A 19708-nucleotide genomic window follows, 5' to 3' on the forward strand; every position below is an offset into this window, starting at 1 on the left:
TGACCTTATGAAATGAAAACTCTATCATGTTAAAAACAAAAACAAGCAAATAAACAACGACAACAAAAACACCTCAACTAGCTGCTTATATAAGCATTTTGTTTCCTAACTCTAGAACCCCTCTGTTTCCATACAGTCTCTGTACTGGCAAAAAAGCAAAATCAAACAAAAATCACCTTGTTAATTCCCTTGCTAGCAAGGTAATACAATTTAGCACATGTTCAAGAGAAAATTGTCTAAGAAACTTTGTTTCTGCTAGTTACTTTCAAAGCTGTGATAGTAACGCTCTGTTCTTTAAGAGTTTCATTTTAGGTGGTGTGATTACATTATAGGAATTATCTTGTAGGGCTGATTATTCAGCAGTGTTAGATAAGAAAAAAAAATGTGCTGAAGTCTGAGTAGAAAGTCTCAAAAGAGAAAGATTAATGCGAGAAAAGATGCTTCTAACTGACCAAGCAGGTGCTTTTTTTTTTTTTTTTTTTAAGTGCTTGGATGTATTTCGGAAAGAGGTACAAGCTTTGAAGGGCCAGAACTGCAACAGAAGAAATGATTTCATTAAAACCGTGATTTGACATTAAAAGAAATTCCTGTATTCTCTGACACTGTATTTCAGGTTCCATTGCCCTAGGAAAGAGCCCACGTTTAAGGCGGGTCTGAGGCGTGCCAGAACAGTCTCCTCCCTCCACCTTCTTCCTCCTTTCTCCCAAGGGCTAGGCACCCTCCTCCCCCAGACGGCTGCTGGATCCGGACAAGCAGCGGGGAGTTCTGCTACCCAAAGCTTTCCACATTCCTGGCTGTCTGCTTTGGCTGCTGAAGGGCTGCCTTCTATCGGGAAAAGAAAGAGACTTCAAACCTTTCAGATAACGTCCTCTCCTAGGAAATTATTGAGCACAGGTAAGAAATATCATTACTCGTTATTTAGAAACCCAGGCATGGCAATCCGAGGTAAATAAATAAGCTAGAAAAGCGATTGAGAGGTAACTTCTCTGACATCACTATGATGGGCGACTAGTCAGTAACAACATAAGGAACGTAGCATAGTCAGAGGAAAATCTTTTTCTCTCTTTTAGCCAACCTTGGAGAGTATCACTTCAGAGGAAATGTTCTCAAACTTCTTGGTCTCGTGACCTCTTTATACTCCTAAAAATTATTGAGGATCCTGAAGAATTTTTGTTTCTCTAGGTTTTTTACTGTAGTACCGTCATTTGCTGTATTAGAAATTAAAGCTGAGAAATGTAAAAAAAATAGTGACCTATTAATTTATTTTAAGATAACAATAAGCACATAACATGTTAGCATAAATAACATTTTAAATTACGGATAACTATATATTCCAAAAAAAATACTATGAAGAGTGACATTGTTTTTATTTTTACAAATCTCTGTAATATCTGGCTTAGTAGAAGACAGCTGCATTCTCATCTGCTTCTGCATTCAGTTTATGCAATATCACTCAAAATGTAGCCCCTGGTAAACTTTATTGTACACTCAATGAGAAAATGAGAGTGAAAATGACAAATTATATCTTAGAATTATTATGAAAATCTCTTTGACCTCGTAAACTCCTGAGAATCACTGCTTTAGAGTGTTAAAATAAATAAGCTTCTATTGATAAGGGAGTCTCAACTCTGAATCAACTATTTTAAAAGCAAACAAAAAAATTGCAAAAGGTTGATAATCTTGATGGAATCTGCATCAGCACCCTTAGGCTGGCCTACGTTGGACAATATTATAGCATTCCCCAGGAGAATTTTATTTCACATGAAGGAAGGGCTGAGTAAATATCTCCATTTGAAAGTATAAATAACAAAAATTAGGACACTCTTAAACTCTTCTTTTTGCCTATATCTAGCTATTTCAAGTTCTATTAAATCTTTCTTCAAAATATCTTTTTAAATCTGGCTTGTCCGTAATATCCCTACATGAATATTATGAATTCTTACATGAATTCTTATAGTTTCATAGCCTGTCTCTAATCTTTTTCATAATACCCTTGCCAGCTCAGTAATCTGCTTTCCTATCTTCTGTGAGATTAAATACAAACACTTCTATGTGAGTTCCCAGGCCCTCCATAATCTAACCCCACCCTACCTTGTGTTTACCGCAAGACAGCAGAATTGTTCCACTACAGTAAAAAAAATAGCTCCAGGGCTTCCCTGGTGGAGCAGTGGTTGAGAGTCCGCCTGCCGATGCAGGGGACACGAGTTCTTGTCCCGGTCCAGGAGGATCCCGCATGCCGCGGAGCTGCTGGGCCCGTGAGCCATGGCCGCTGAGCCTGCGCGTCCGGAGCCTGTGCTCTGCAAAGGGAGAGGCCACAACAGTGAGAGGCCCTCGTACCGCAAAAAAAAAAAAAAAAAAAGCTCCTTTCAGTTCCACCCTCCACCATAATTTTGTGTTAATTATCACATAAATGCTCTTCCATGTTCTCCTCCATCTATTCAGTCAAGCAATCAGGATTAAATTCAATTCTCCTTCTCCCTCAAGGCCATTCCAGCAGTTCTATTTTGGCTTCTTGCTTTGAGTCTGTATTTAGCAGTTGATTATATACACCTTTTATCTTTAACTATTTACCTAAATTTTTATCTGAGTCTTCTTCCACCCCCACCTGTACCACGCCCACATACTTACCTTCCTAAGATGACAAAATTTTGAAGGACAAAATGACTTACAGAACTGAAAATTTAGATTTTGATCTTGTTGCTGTAGAGATGATTACCTGCCTGATTTTAGTGAATTAATTAGGTAACATGCTTCCTCATTTCATCCCATACCTATTCCACAGAATGAGAATTCCACAGCAAAGATAAACATAATCATTATTGCTTTTCAAGTTCAAGACATTTTTACTTTTAATCTAATAGTATGCTTTTAAACTCCCAGTGGCTTAGCAAAGCTGGTTATATATTTAATATTCCATCAATATGTGTTGTTTTAGAGTTATGAGGAAGTGGTTACTAGGGCATTTGCCACATATAAATAGTTCTCTCTGCAGTCTTAACTAGAATCTAGAATTACAGAATGCTGGAGCTGGAACAAAACTTAAATATTGACCATGCAACTCTCTCTTGTCTAAATGAGGAAACTGAGACCCTCAGAATTAAATAACTTGCCCCAGGAAAGATTGGAACACATATGGTTTAATCTCCATCATGATTTTCTACTGTTCACTAGCCTCTGGCTAGTTTCCAAGGCTTGTATAACTGAAACTTTTTGTTGTTGCAAAGAATCGATGATCGCTGCTTACTCCTGGGAGGATCTATCTGGGGTGGTTTATAACTCTTTTCTTTCAAGTCAATAATCTCAGAATCTTAGATGAAATATTCAAAACATTTTTATCCAATGGGAACTATAATTTTCACAGATTAGAGTTAAGAAGCAAAGGAACATGGATGAGAAAGGAAAAGAGGAAAATTAGGGGGGAGGAGAGGAAGAGGAACACAATACTTGTAATCATAGATGTATTGAGATCTAACAAAAAGTGCTAAGAAAATAAAGAATTCAAGATAAACACTCACATGAAATAAAAGAGAAAGTAAAGAAACTACTAGGAAAAGAAAGAAGAGGAAGAATTTTAGAGAAATTATTCTATTTTTAAAAATCTGTTTTCAGACTTCCTTCATATTCTTTCCCTTTCTCACTGGCTTTCAGATGGAGTTTAAGTTTTAAGACAGAAAAAAATTTCTGCCGTTCCCTTTACACACTGTTGTCATGGCGACAAGGCTTATCAGCAAACATTTAACATTTATTGAGCTCCTACTCTGTATAAGCTCTTTCCAGGTGTTAAAAAGATTGAAAAAACAAGACAACTCATTGTCTTAGAGAAACTCAGATGGAAGTTGGCACACCTATTTGTGATCTTAATTAAGGGTAATAAGAGGTATTTTAGAAGCATGAACGTGGGGACGGGGATGTGGACCTGAGGAGAGAATGATTAGCTCGGAACGGAGGAGTCAGGGAAGTTTTCCTAGAGGAGATGTTTGAGCTGTGACTTAAAGGATAAAGGGAGAAGAAGGGTTTGGCAGGCAAAAAAGGGAGGGGAAGTTCTGGCCTGGCAGGGGAAATAAATGAGTACCGCGTGGAGTGAGTGAGAATCTGAAAGCAAGAAAACCAAGTAGAGGAATAGAAAATAGAAAATACCAGAAGTGACAAGGGCTAGATTTAAAATAGTGCTGGTGGGCTTCCCTGGTGGCGCGGTGGTTGGGAGCCTGCCTGCCGGTGCAGGGGACACGGGTTCGTGCCCCGGTCCGGGAAGATCCCACATGCCGCGGAGCGGCTGGGCCCGTGAGCCATGGCCGCTGAGCCTGCGCATCCGGAGCCTGTGCTCCGCAACGGGAGAGGCCACAACAGTGAGAGGCCCGCGTACCACAAAATAAATAAATAAATAAAATAAAATAAAATAAAATAAAATAAAATAGTGCTGGTGGAGATGGAGAGGAGATACCAAATTCTAGACACATTTCTGAGTTATAATCCACAGTATTTTTGAGACAGGAGAAGGTTAGACAAAAGAGTTGAGAAGGACTCCCAGGTTTCAGTTTGGGACAGGTTATTTGGACATACTTTAGAAAGTAATTCACTAGTATATCTTACAGTTGGAACCGTGGATCTGGAGCCAGAAATTGAAATTTGCAAGTTATGTATCCCCCAGTAACCGCCACCCTCTCTCTTTATAGCTAAACTTCCTGAAAGAATAGTTTATATTCACTGTCTTTACTTTTCTTTTTCATCCCATTCTGTCCTAGATCTTTGTCCACCTGCCTTCCTTTCCTCCATTTTCCCTAAACTGTTCTACTGATACCAAAACTTCCTAATTGTCAAATTCAATGAACAAGTTTCAGCTTGTATCTAAATTATAGACTGCAGCTTCAGACTCCAAGCAGCTCCTTCTTGAAGCTCCTTTGGGGTTTTTTTTTCTGTTTTTTTTTTTTTTTTTGCGGTACGCGGGCCTCTCACTGCTGTGGCCTCTCCCGTTGCGGAGCACAGGCTCCGGATGCGCAGGCTCAGCGGCCATGGCTCACGGGCCCAGCCACTCCGCGGCATGTGGGATCCTCCTGGACCGGGGCACGAACCCGTGTCCCCTGCATCAGCAGGCGGACCCTCAACCACTGCGCCACCAAGGAAGCCCTCCTTTGTTTTTTGACTTCTGTTATATCTCTTAGATTTGCAAAACTGAATTATTTTCCACTCAAGCCTGTCTTTCATCCTCTGTTTTCTTAATGAGGTAACCACTCAACAAATTCCTCAAGCCAGAAACTTTGAAGTTACCCTCAGTTCCTCCTTCTTCCATTTTACCCACAACCAATCAGCTAAAAAATCCTGCTGTTTAAGCTCTCTTGAATCATCCCCACAGCCACTGCCTTAGTTTGTAGCCTCATCAACTCTTAACTGTTAAAATTGCTTCTGCGGTTGTTTTCTGGCCTCTGTCCAACTTTATCCCATCAAATCCGTTCTCTACACTGCTGCCAGAGTGTGGTTTTTGAAACATACATTTGACCATGTCTTTCCCCTACTGAAAGTAAGTCAGTACTTTCAGAAAAAAAGTTCAAGCTCTTTAGCCTACTTAAACAAGGACTTTATAATCTGACTCACCTTTACAAGCTTTTGGCAAACAACTACACTGCAAGTTACATTTTATCTGAATTGAACTAGGCAGAATCAAACTAATTTAATATAAAAATAATAGTCTCACTTTATAGGCAAAATGAAATATGTGAGCTCCACATGAAATAGTTTATCCGGAATGACAATTTCAAAGCTGGTAGGTCAAGTGAGTTGTGAACTGTTGACACTATTGCCACATGGAAGTGTCTTGTATACCTGGTAGAAAGAGCTGCTTTCATGACAGTATAATGTAAGCTCAGCTATTCTTTAAATATCTCAGAAGTTCTTAAGACATAACAGCTTATTGTGGTATTATTTTTAACATTTATTACTATTATAATTTTAGATATTTTTTCATTTATTCAGTCATTCAGCAAACATTTATCAGATGTCTGCTATGTACCAGGCACCATTCTAGGTACTTGGAATACAAAACTGAACCTAACAGAGGTTCTTTCTCTTATGGAACTTTCATTCTAGCAGGGGAAAAAATAATAAAATAATAAAGAATGTGCTAACAAACCATGTTAAAATATTTGGGGCCAGATTTTGATGAAATTGTCAAGAAGGTATAATTTTTCTTTGGGAATCTCAGCCATTTATTTTCAATATCCCCACCCCCACCCCTGCCATGATGCCCTTTCATCAAGGCACTTAGATATTCCAAAAGCTCTTTCTTTCTCTCTATTGTTTAAATTAAAATATAAAACAAATTAAAAATAAATTAAAAACCATACATATGTGTACATATATATATACATATATATGCTTATATATTATATATGAACTGAATCTAGATAAAACTCTTAAATAGCCACCAAATAAAGAGTTGGTTCAAGATGGTGCCCTCAGAAGATCTTGAACTCACCTCCTGCCACAGACAGCAGATCTACAGCTACACATGGATCATTCCCTCTGAAAAAGACCTAAAAACTATCTGAAATCTCCTCCCCAAAAAAAAAAAAAAAAAAGAGCCACATCTAGATGGGTAGGAGAGGGAGAGACATGGTCTCACCAAAAACCACACCTATGATGCAGCAACCCATAATCAGGATTGATATCACAAAACAGAGCTACTACCTGAGAAGTGAGAGGTCAGTGCCCCACATCAGGCACCATAGCCCTTGGGAACAGCACCAAAGAGATGAGCCCCCAATACATCTGGCTTTGAAAATCAATAGAGTTTACATCCAGGAGAACCAAACGGCTGTAGGAAACAGAGATTCCACTCTTAAAGGGCTTGTGTGCTGACTCACTCACCACAGGACCCATCACAAAAGTAGCAGTCTGAAAAGCACCCAGACCATATGTGAAGGAGATTCATTTGCTAATCTTAAAGCATCTGAGGGAGATGCAGGAGCCTTTTGGGACTCTCTCCACCTGGATGGAGGCACTGGCAGACGCTATTTTTGCATTTTCCCTCTATCTTGCTAGCACTGGCACTGGTGGGTGCTATCTTTGCACTCTCCCTTTAACCTGCTAACACCACTGGGCACACCACACCCCTGCACTGCTCCTGACCTTAAAAATGGTCAGAAGGGGCTTCCCTGGTGGCACAGGGGTTAAGAATCCACCTGCCAATGCAGGGGACACAGATTTGAGCCCTGGTCTGGGAAGATCCCACATGCCACAGAGCAGCTAAGCCCATGCACCACAACTACTGAGCCTGCACTCTAGAGCCCGTGAGCCACAACAACTGAGCCCACACGCCACAACTACTGAAGCCCACGCACCTAGAGCCCGTGCTCCGCAACAAGAGAAGCCACTGCTATGAGAAGCCCATAGCCCCCACTCACCGCAACTAGAGAAAGCCCACATGCAGCAACAAAGACCCAACGCAGCCAAAAATAAATAAATTAATTAATTTTAAAAATATATTTTTTAAAACGGTCAGAAGATCTGAATAGACATTTTTCCAAAGAAGACATACAGATAGCCAACATGTACATAAAAAAGATGCTCAACATCACTAGCCATCAGAGAAATGCAAATCAATACCACAATGACTTATCATCTCACAACTGTCAGAATGGCTATTATCAAAAGAACAAGAAATGACAAGTGTTGGCGAAGATGTGGGAAAAAGGGAACTCTTGTGCACTGTTGATGGAAATGTAAACTTGTGCAGACACTATGGAAAACAGTATGGAATCTCCTCAAAAAGTTAAAAATAGAACTACCGTATGATCTAGCAATTCTACTTCTGCATATTTATCTGAAGAAAACAAAAAACACTAATTCAAAAAAATGTATTCATCCCTGTGTTCATTGCAGGATTATTCACAATAGCCAAAATATGGAAACAACGTAAGTGTCCATCAATGGGTGAATGAATAAAGAAGATATGGTATATATAATGGACTACCATTCATAAAAATAATGAAATCTTGCAACAACATGAATACACCTTGAGAGTGTTATGCTAAGTGAAACGAATCAGACAGAGAGATAAATACTACATGATTTCACTTCCATGTGGAATCTAAAAAACAAAACAAATGGACAAACAAAACAAAATAAAATAAAGCTCATAGAAAACAGATTAGTGGTCAACAGAGGGGAGGGGGATGGGGCGGGCAAAATGAGTAAAGGGGATCAAGAGGTACAAACTTCAAGTTATAAAATAAATAAGTTATGGGATGTAAAGTACAGCATGTAGACTATAGTCAATAATATTGTATTGCAAATTTGAAAGTTACTAATAAGTTGTCTTAGAAGTTCTCATCACAATAAAAGAAAGATTTTTGTAGCTGTACAGTGACAGATGGTAACTAGATTTATTGTAGTGATCATTTCACAATGTATATAAATTTTCCATAATAAAAAGTGAAACAAAACAAAACAAAAAATAGCCATCAACTAATATTTATTTTGTGTTAGCTTAATTTGGATTAAGTGTTTTCTACTGGGTTTTAATTTCCTGCTTCCTCTGTATATGTTTGGCCTCAGCAAACTATGCTAGAAAAAATTTGAGTCATTTCTCAACCTCTAAGTATAGACATATGAACACCCCCATATATACCAATTGACAACTGTGACCCAACCACCTTCCTTGGAGCACCAACCATAAAACTGTCCTCAGGAAACCAAGGGACTTCTGAACTCTAGAGGAGAATTTCTTAATCATTTCTGTGGCATGGACCCTCATGGACAATCTGGTGAAGTCTGTGGACCCCTTCTCAGAATCACGCTTTTATATGCATAAAATTAAATACTTAGAATGAGAAAGGAAACCCTTTGTAATTAAAAGGTTATCAAAAAAATTTTAACACATTTTGATAAGGTATATATGTGCATCCTTATTAACACACTAACAACAAGATGTCCTGTTGGGACTAATAACTTCCATATATTTCAAAGTAGAAATGAGTTTAAACCATATTTCAAGATCTCTGCAACAATTACAATACAGTAAGAAATATGTATGTCTATTAATGATAGTCACAGGTACTGTGAATAATACTGTGGTTTGTTTCCTACACCATAATGGAAGGAACTGTTAAATTTCAGTTAGAAGTTGGTGAAAATAATTGTGTAATTTTTTCCCCATCCAAGTTCACAGATTTCCCAGATTTAGAACTCCTGCTCCATAAACAAAGGTCTGGAAGGCTATACACCACACTGGAGTGGGGTTGGGTGGGGTGGCACAAAGGAGAAGAGCAAAAAGAATTGTTAACGTTTTCAAATCCTGTATTATTTGATGTTTTACAGGAAGATTGTATTCATGTATTACTTGTGCAAAAAGCATAGTATAGTCCAGACTCCAGACCAAAAGCTGCTATTGCTCAGAGAGAAAGAGAACCATCAGATGCCAGAGCCCTTCAGCCTCCTCCCACCTAGCCCCCACTCCCAGGCAGAAACACCATTTTTTATCATTGCCTCACCTTTAGCACTTTGACAATGAAGTCACAATCTTCAGTCTCTCACTCACAGGATCCCATTGGTTGTAAGACAGAGATGGAACCAGCCCCTAGTTAAAGGACAGGATTAGGTGTGTTTCTGGCATCCTATATTTATTCTGATAATATATGTATATTTCCACCAAAATACTGGAACAATAATTCAGTTCAATAATGGACTACATATCCACCTTTTATAACATTGTTTAATGAGAAAATGCTTTCTAGATTCCGAATATCTAATGGTTTGCAAAAGAACGTTTGAACTTGTACATTCATAAACTGAAGACTCCTGGCATTTATTAAATGTCCAGAGTGTTCATCAGCATGCTGGATTTCTGAAATTGGAGGTAGAAGAAGGCAATAAGTGGTAAAAGATTCCTTTTGTGTAAAAGGAACAATCACTACCTTTTAACAGATGACTCTTTGCTTTCATTAGGAATAAAGATGGCTGCTGAACTAGTAGAAGACAATTGCATCAGCTTTGTGGAAATGAAATTTATTAACAATACACTTTACTTTGTAGGTAAGTTCAAAACCGTAGACCAAATACAGGGTTTAGATAAATGTATTCAGCTAGAAAAGATGTTGTAAGGTGAACTATTAAGTGACTTGTTTTTTGTCACCAAATTCCATTGTAACACTAATGACACACTTCTCTTGAAAAAAAAAATATTAGGTCTCTAGAAATTAACCATAACATGTCCAAGGTCCCAGCACCTTGTCCTGCCACATGTCCTGGCACTTACTTAGTAGTAGCCCACTCACAAGGTGGCTGCAGGTGCACGTCATGAAAATCCCAGAAAATTGGATATATGATTTCCCAAAGCAACCTGGCAAATTATGTAAGAGATACATATCTGAAATCTAGAGTTCTGTGAGTTATACCATTTTATGTAAGTACATTTGACAAATAAAAACAGATTCTTATGATTGAACTTCCTTGGGCAGTTTGGTTTCATTTGAAAGCTTCATAGAAAGTTCTTAGGTGACTTTCCATTGAAGCAATAAATTTAAGAGTAAAATCTATCATTTTATAAAATTTCTTTTTGGCTACAAATTTCAATTTATAAACCCTAGATTTAGGTTTTATATCTAACGTACCTGAGATCACACTAAGTCTAATTAGCTTCATTTTATGGGACCTTTTGGATGATTATATTATATTTTTATGGGGCCAACAAAAGCCATCACCAGTAAGACAGGGGTTAGAGAATGCAGAGGGGCAGAAAAGAGTAATAAAAGGGAAGGGTGAGAGGAAATTTAATAGAAATATAGAATTTAACATATTTTGTTTCTCTTTTTTCCCCTTTAGCTGAAAATGATGGTAAAGTATAAATTTATTTCTCTTTCTTTGTAAAAATAAATAGCTACTTGAGTAAGCCTCCCACCAGCACATCCGTATCACCATTCTCAGCTGAAAAACTGGTACCAATCTATTTGAGAAGCTAATATTCCCTCAAAGGAATGTGGACTCAGTAGCACTGCCTTGGAATAAAGATGACTATAAGGGAATTTCTAATAAAATACGCTTCTCTACATCTTAGGAAATTCTCAGCTATTAGAATCTACAAAATAGACCTTGCCTGTTACATAGATCCTGAGATTAGCAGAAAGTCGTGGATTCTCTGGAGTACATAGGAAAAGGGGTTGAAGCATGAGAATTGTCCAAAATCAGGAACATCTTCCTTCTTCAACCTTCCCTCTCAGAAGTGCTCTGAAAAGAAGCCTGGGAGGCTCCCAGGGTTCAGAGAATTCTGGAAGTAGAGGAGATGGGGGAAAGTAGAGCAAACAGACCTATTAGGTTGAGTCATTGTCTTCCTAAGTAGATGTACCCATTCCTTGTCCTGTTGGCATTCAGGGAGGATCATACACATATAAAGCCTATGATCCTCTAACGCAGGGGTCCCCAACCCCTGGGCCGTGGACCAGTACCAGTACCAGTCTGCGGCCTGTTAGGAACCCAGCCACACAGCAGGAGGTGAGCAGAGGGTGAGCGAGTGAAGCATCACCTGCTGCTCTCCGTCACTTGCATTACCGCCTGAACCATCCCGCCACCCAAACCACGGTCCCGGTCCATGGAAAAATTGTCTTCCAGAAACCGGCCCCTGGTGCCAAAAAGGTTGGGGACCGCTGGTCTCACAGACCCCCAGATTATTAAATGCCATTAGTTTCTCATACTTTTCCTTAAAAAGCACTTTCTCCATTCTTGAGGTGATCCTTACTGGACTGGAAATATACAACAGGAACTTTTGAAAAATACTATTCCTTCCAGTTTCTTTTCCAGATTTATTGAAATGTTATTGTCCTATAGCTCCTCATGTTTCTTAAAGATTGCCCTACTCCTGTTTATTTGATTCAATAAATATTGGCATCTGTATCTCTGGCACTATGTTAGGCCCTACAATACAATTGTGAGCAAAACACAGTTCCTAGAGGGAGAAGCAGGCACATTAGGGAGGCAAATGGAATGTGGTATGTTAAGAGTTATGAAGGCACAGATGCTATGGGAGCACATAGAAGGGCACCTAATTTAGCCCAGTAGATTCTGGGAGTGCATTTTGAAAGAGGAACAGAATTGAAGAGTAAATAGGGGTTAGCCAAGAGAAGGTATTCTATGCAGAGAGAAGAACACATGCAAAGATCAAGATATGAAAGAAAGCATGGTATGTGTGAGGAATTAAGAGTAACTCAGAATGGGAGTAGAGTAAGAGTAGGAAAATGATGAGAGAAGAATGATAAATAGGGTGCAGATCGAGAAGGTTCTGTTATTCCAAGATATGGAATTTGGACCTTATCTTTGGGGTAATGGGGATTCATTAAGCACAATATGTATGATCTAGGATACAGATTTGTTTGCTGTAACAAAGAGATCCAAAAATACAGTAACTGAATAAGATAGAAAATATTTCTCTCAAATACGAAGCCAAGTAAGCAGTTCAGTATTAGTATGGCTGGATCCAGCCTGATGATGTTGGAATTTAAAGTTCCTTCTGTCTTCTTCTACTCCATCATCCCTAGTTGTTGAACTCATTTACATACTTGAAAATCATCATTACATTTCCTGGGTCCATATCCCAGCTAGCAAGAAGGTGTTCAAAATAAGAGGAAGACAGGCCCACTCCTTTTAAAAGTTCTATTTAGAAGTTGTAACATCAAATCCACTCATACTCCATTGACTAGAATTTAGTCATATGGCACCAACTGCAAGGAAAACATGGAAAATATAATCTTTATTCTGGGTGGCAGTGTCATTCATTAAAATTCAAAGATAACATGATCGTATCTCTGAATGTTAACTTTAATTAAAATTGAATTTTAATTCCTTCTGGCTTCAGTATAAAGAATTGCTGTGGGGGCAAAAAAAGAGGGGAGGGGAATGCCAATTAAGAAGCTATTACTGGGCTTCCCTGGTGGCGCAGTGGTTGAGAGTCCGCCTGCCGGTGCAGGGGACACGGGTTCGTGCCCCGGTCCGGGAAGATCCCACATGCCGCGGGGCGGCTGGGTCTATGAGCCATGACCGCTGGGCCTGCGCGTCCGGAGCCTGCGCGTCCGGAGCCTGTGCTCCGCAACGGGAGAGGCCCGCGTACCGCCAAAAAAAAAAAAAAAAAAGAAGCTATTATTGTAGTCCCTATAAGAAATGATGGCGACATGAATTAAGGTAGGCAGAGTGGGGTGCCATTGAAGAGCTGTGAATGGATTTTAGAAAAACTTGGAAGAATCAACAGGACATGGATTTGGAAGGGGATGGAAAGAAAGACAGAAAAGATGATGCCTATGTTTTTTCATGTAAGCAATTTGTACCATTCAGTGAAATAAGAAACGCAAGAGGAAGAGCAGGGTAGAGAGGTTTGCAGGGCAAAGAGGAAGAGAGATGATGAATTTATTGACGATGAATGATGATATCTGTGGGACATCCTAATGGAGATGTCCAGTAGATTCTTGGACATGTGGTTCCATGTCCAGGAGAAAATATGGGGCTGGATGTACAGATGTGGGAGACATATATACAATAGAAATTACATCTGAAGCTATAAGAATAACATGACAAATCAGAGGAAATGTGTAGCACGAGGAAGTAAAAGCCAAGGACTAAACTCTGAGGAATACCTACATTTAAAGGATTCAGTATAAAGAGAAGCTAATAAAGAACAGAGCAACCAAAGAGGAAGAATAAAAACAGAGAATGCCACAGAATCCCAGGAGAGCATTTCAAGACAGAGATAATAGGAACTGTTGAATTTTGTAGCCTTGAAAACCAAGAGCCAGAAAGTTATTACATTTAGCAACAGGGAGTTTGGTGATCTCGGTGAAAGCAATTTGATGGAGAAATGGAGCCAGTGAGGAGAAGCTTGCAATGAGTAAAAGGGTGAATGGAAAGTAAGGAAATGATACATACAATTCTTGCCAGAAGCTTGGCCATTAAAAGGAGGAGAGAAATAATACTAGCTACAAAGTGGGATTCTGTTGATGGAGGTGTTTTAAATCTCAAAATGTAAAGCCTTATGTTTTTCTGATTATAAAAAGAATTTGTTTTTTATAAATAATTCAGGCAAGGAAGATAAGAAAATGAGAAACTAAAATATGAAAAAAACCCAAAATATTCATTGCTATCATTTTGATGTTTTATATATATATATATATATATATATATATATATATATATATATATATATATAAAATATTATACCTAAGCTTCTTTTTCTACTTTAATCCACATGGACATCTTTCCATCTTTCCATGGCAATGAATAATTACAATTATATTAAATTCATGACAATTCATAGTAAGGGCATATCAAAATTTATTTGATCAATTCCCAATTGATGGACATTTAAGTTGTTTCCAGTTTGTTTTTATTATTAAAGTGTTCCCATAAACATTCTTGTAGAGAAATATTTACACATTTCTCTAATGTTTCCTTAGGATAAAATCCAGGAAGTAGAATTGCTGAGTTGATGGAAGAGAGGGAATAATTGATAAATCAAGGTTTAATTGAAAGTACATGCAGAGCACAAATGGGGTTAACCTTAGGTAGCAGAAGAGAGACCTTTTTCACATTTCTCTTGGGACAAGAGGGTAGAGGAAATAACAGGTGATGCCATAGTTAAGTTTGTAAGTGAAGTAGCATGAAATCATTTGCTGAAAGTGAAAGCAGAGGTGATGATGCAGAGATCCTGAGGAGAATGAAGAAGGCTTGAAATTGAAGCTATGTACTGTGGAAGAGAATGCTGAACTGGAAAAGAAGTATTGACAATTGATGTGTTTGTTATGGCACCAATTTGAACATTTTTATGATTGTTTACCAGCAGCGCACTCAGCAGCCAGGTTTAGAGTTTTGTTAGTAAAAGACAAATGAGTTTGGGATTTAAGATACTGGCAAAAGTGTAGATAAAATGATGAACCATGAGGTCCAGGCTGCATAGAGAAGAAAGGGAAGACAGGAAGAGGTTAGATAGGAAGAAAATGTAAGAATCAGGAAGAGTCAGTAAAGTGGAAGAAAAGTATAAGAAAACTAAAAAGATAGGAGATTGTGGTCAAAAGTAGGATATTTGAATTTAAGATTTCAAAAGTAGAGTGGTTCTAAGTGATAACAAGAATCAAGGTATGCCCCTGGAAGTGGGTTAAAAAGCACTGTGCAACTTTACCTTCGCTTCTATAACAGAAGATTGTGATTGTTATTGAAAACTGGAATATATAATATGCCTATTTGTAAATTTAGAAAAAAAAGATTATTTTTTAAATGAGATTTCATGTGTGTTGTAGAAGACCTGGAATCAGATTACTTTGGCAAGCTTGAACCTAAGTTCTCAGTCATACGAAATTTGAACGACCAAGTTCTCCTCATTAACCAGGGAAGTCAACCCGTCTTTGAGGATATGCCTGATTCTGACTGTTCAGGTATTTTTTTACATACATTTGTAAGCATGGAAATGACAAGCTACTTCTTCCCATTCCATTTAACTGCCTACATTTTCTGTGATAGACCTAATGCTTACATGAAAAGTCATGGTAGTAATAATTTCACTTACAAGAAACTTTATAGGGTATCCATAATTTTTAGTTGGGCTGAAAAATTGATACAATAAAGATAGTGCTGGGGTCATGATCTTTGAGCCTACATTTGGATCACCATCCCTTCACTGTAATTGCATTAACTGTATATGCTCTCCATTGAGTTGGATCCTTAATACCTGCTGGTTATAGCTGAAATTGCTGATAACATTTTCAGAAGTCAAAATTAAATATAAAAGCACTTCAAATAAGTCTGTCTTCCACCAGAAATTTAGAGTGCCTTAGAAAATGAATAACTTTACTGTGCCTTCCAAGGAATGAATTTCAAGTATCAGAGTTTAGGCAGAGTTGAAAAAGTGAATAATGCACTCTTGAAAAATGCTGAATTTTTACCTTTAATATTCTATTTAGCGTTTAAAAGCTAAAGACAATCTTTTAGAATTCAGAATATCTCTAAAACACTTTAAAAGTTGCTGCATTTGTATTATAGTACATATTTAAATGTGTTTTAAAGAATATGTGTGTCACTGTGTATAGTCTCCTTCTGCTACATGGCTGAATCTCAGAGTGTGGGATTGGTAATGGGCCTATTAAGGATTATCCTTTGATTAATTTCCCTAAATGCTTATTTGGAAAAATTTTTCTAACTAGTGTTCTCATTTGTGAATGTTTATTTTAGATAATGCACCCCAGACCATATTTATCATATGTATGTATAAAGACAGCCTCACTAGAGGTCTGGCAGTAACCATCTCTGTGCACTCTAAGAAAATTTCTACTCTCTCCTGTAAGAACAAAATTCTTTCCTTTAAGGTAAGACTGAGCCTTAATTTGTTTTAGTTATATTGATGTGCAAAGTTAGAAAAACAAAATATCCCCAGTCCAACCTTTTGTCTAGAATAAGAATAGCAAGAAGTAGAGAACCATTAAAATAGACAGTTACTAAAAATTGTCAAGCTCTTTAACCTACTGTAGTAACATCATGGTTTTTCTGAGCCTGCCGTAGGGAGGAAGGGGATCAACACTTGTTTCATAACCTAGGTCTTCTGAATAATCAATCTATAGATAAATAATAATACAGGATATATATATAAATTATCATGTTTAAGAACTGCATGTTGACTTTCCAGAATAAGTCCTGCTACACAGAATGAAGTTAATCATTCTTCTGTAAACCCTCTACTTTGTAAATCATGATGATAATATTTTAACCCCTAATTGTTTTGTTCCTACTTCTTAGCCTAAGTCTTAGCTACAACCTTCAGCTTTCAGTTGATGTATGTTATTTTTAATGTAAATCTAAGTGAACAAAATTCGTAGGATCTGTTGTAAAAGCAATGGTGTAATGTATCTCAAAGCCACATATAAATTACTTCTGACCACTGCTTTTTTCTCTATCCTCCATCATTATTTTTCTCTAGTTTTTCCATTATTATTAGATAAACAACCATTAACTATAGATATGGGTTGACCCAGAAAACTTTCCTCCCAATGAGAGCAGGCAGAGTATGCTCACAAATTGGCAGTGTTTCAAAGGTGAATCCCATGTCTTGAAGACTTTCTGAGTGGGGATTTGCCAATAAAGAACCGCAATAAAGATCACCCAGTTCCCACTGAAAGTTAGAGTATGACTTTCATAGACATGCCAAGGGGCAACTTGGGAGGGAGGAAAAAGCCACTCTAAAATATAATACAGATAAGATCAGTGTATCTGTAACAAACAGAGCCTCCAAACAAATCCCTTAGCCATCCCCTTCCAAGCAGAGTACCACCTCTTCAGGTGACAATTTGGAGTCCCTGCTCCCTGACCTGACAGGTAGGAAGCTCAGTTATTGTAATGGCGTTAGAAGCCTGGAGGTGGACAGGTAGGGTGGAGAGGATTAAGCATGTTGTTACTTGGCAACAAAATCAGAAGGGAAAGAGGGAGATGGCTAAGCTCAAGCCATGTGGGATAGAGGAAAACTAATTCAGCTGCAGAGACAGGGTCAGAAACTGGGAAAAGCCTGATCTATATATAGGTAGATTCTTATTGAGAGACTGGGGAGAGTGTCAAGAAGATGGAAAAAGTGCTTGGCAAATAATAGAATGGGAAAACTAATTTATCCTCTCACTAATTCAAGATTCACACTTGTTGATAAAGGACAAAGGTCAAGAGTTATGGCTATAAATTCCATAATTGACTGAGAAGCTTGGGGAAAAAAAACAGGTTCTTTCCGGTATCTAAGGAGGATGCTGGGATGCTATTTTGAGTCTGAAGGTCTCTCTGTCAGTCCTTAGGATCATGAAGATCTTTGCTACCAGAGGGTCAAAATTAAGTTCAAATTTTCTGCTGGTTCTGGGATTAACATGGAAAGAACCTGATGTGGTCCTCACATTTTCTAGTCCATCCTGAAAGTAGGCATGATGCAAAAGTAGGAAAAGTGCAGGCAGTACTGTCAGTTAGGTGACCAGCAGGATTATGGTTTCAAGTGATCTAGCCATTCTTAGGAAATCCCTACTCTGCAGCTGAGATATAGGAATCACCATCTGGCCTCCCAGATCAAGGTCCAGCCAAGAGACAGACTACTTTCAGGATAGAAACTCAGGACCACTATGGAACTGGAATTCTTGGCAGGGAAGCACCAAAAGCTGCTAACTAAGCCCTAGAACAAGTAATGGGTCTATTTATAGCCAGTTTCAGTTCTAGGCTCCACTGAAGGAAACAGCTGAGATTACTGCCACTTCCTGCCTCTCTCACTGTTGGTTCACAAACTGGAGCTACCCTAGGCCTATGGGTGGAGGTCATCAATGTCTTTAGCTGTGAATGGCTGGAGAAGACAGGAACTGATATTAGCCTAAAAAGGTTGTGGTTTTTGCTGGAACTCTACTTCATCTTAAGCAAATATGGACTCCACTTAATGGGAGAGGAGAGAAGGAAATCATCTGATGGGTATATTGGGAAAAACTAGAGGCCTGGACCTGAATGTGCATTCCATAGTGTGAAAAGCCAAAGTGGACAAGAAGAATGGGAGGTTAGAAATTAAGAGGGAAAGGAGATCAGTATTCCTATAATCAGAGAGTTTTTTTCTTAACTCTTGAGAATATAAACCTCTTTAATTCTGTGTAGTAATATATTTCAAAATAAACTGCATATATTCATATTGGTCATGTCCTAAAAAAATTAAGTAATTTTTTTTCTCTATAGGAAATGAGTCCTCCTGATAATATTGATGATGAAGGAAATGACATCATATTCTTTCAGAGAAGTGTTCCAGGACATGATGATAAGATACAATTTGAGTCTTCATTGTACAAAGGATACTTTCTAGCCTGTAAAAAAGAGAACGACCTTTTCAAACTCATTTTGAAAAAAAAGGATGAAAATGGAGATAAATCTGTAATGTTCACTGTTCAGAACAAGAACTAGATATTAAAATTGCATAGTTTGAACTTTCTGCGTTTTTGTGTTTCAAAAGGGTTATAAGAGTTCGAACCTACAATTATACTGATGAAATAAAATGAATAATGATCTCAAAAATACTACTGAGAAATGAATAATAAGCTTTCATGAAATTGAATGGACTTCCTCTTGTCCAGGTGAATACAATATTTGTATAATGTAAAAAGAATGCATAGTTTGAAAACACATTCTACAGTGTTAATGGGAAAATAGATTATATTCAATAGAAGTGTTTTGAATATTTTGGGTTATTGGTCTAATGATGAATAAAACTGATATTTGAATTTTCTAGTTTTTAAGAAAATACTTAAAACCTTAATGATTTCAAGCTATAAACAGTGATACACCATGTAGTCTTAATCTATTACCTCATCCTTTGCCTTTACTTTTTGTTTGAAAAACTATTCCAACCTCTCTCCAAATATACTTCACAGAGATGTTGTGAGAAATCATATGACTTTCTGGAAATTGCTTTCAATTACTATAAAGTTGCAGAGAAAGATTATGTGTAAAGCAAAATTACATAAGCATTTGTGTGAGGGAATAAACAAGGAAGAGTATTTCAGTTCAAGACTTAATGCTTTGACTCAAGTTATGAATAAAAGGTATCATAGTTACTGGAAGTTTTTTTTTAAAACCTTAAAGATTTTATAAATAGACCACTTCACTTGACTAATTTTTGCATTTCTTCCAAAGTCAGGATATCTTTAAAAGTCAGATTGCTCCTGAATCCAGCAACATATAAAAAGGATTA

General features: G+C 37.8%; 1 protein-coding gene across 2 annotated transcripts; it reads left to right on the top strand.

The window, feature by feature from the left end:
* Positions 1 to 338: 338 nt before the first annotated feature.
* Positions 339 to 18944, top strand: IL18 (interleukin 18). Of its 2 annotated transcripts, XM_081241253.1 has the most exons (6): positions 339 to 894; positions 9940 to 10026; positions 10816 to 10827; positions 15267 to 15401; positions 16195 to 16328; positions 18700 to 18944. In XM_081241253.1, the coding sequence occupies exons 2-6, from the start codon at positions 9948 to 9950 to the stop codon at positions 18919 to 18921; spliced, it is 582 nt and encodes a 193-aa protein (XP_081097379.1). In that variant the 5' UTR covers positions 339 to 894; positions 9940 to 9947; the 3' UTR covers positions 18922 to 18944. The 2 variants fall into 2 exon arrangements, with proteins under 2 accessions (XP_081097379.1, XP_081097380.1); XM_081241254.1 differs by lacking the exon at positions 10816 to 10827.
* Positions 18945 to 19708: the final 764 nt, after the last annotated feature.

The sequence above is a fragment of the Mesoplodon bidens genome (assembly GCF_964165515.1).
Source record: "Mesoplodon bidens genome assembly, chromosome: 7".
NCBI classification, from domain to species: Eukaryota; Metazoa; Chordata; class Mammalia; order Artiodactyla; family Ziphiidae; genus Mesoplodon; species Mesoplodon bidens.

Excerpts from the sequence above, each read along its gene's own strand:
- IL18 (XM_081241253.1), top strand. The coding sequence starts at position 9,948 with ATGGCTGCTGAACTAGTAGAAGACAATTGCATCAGCTTTGTGGAAATG. Across the intron at positions 15,402-16,194 it reads GCCTGATTCTGACTGTTCAG|ATAATGCACCCCAGACCATA; the intron begins GTATTTTTTTAC and ends TGTTTATTTTAG. Across the intron at positions 16,329-18,699 it reads ACAAAATTCTTTCCTTTAAG|GAAATGAGTCCTCCTGATAA; the intron begins GTAAGACTGAGC and ends TTTTCTCTATAG.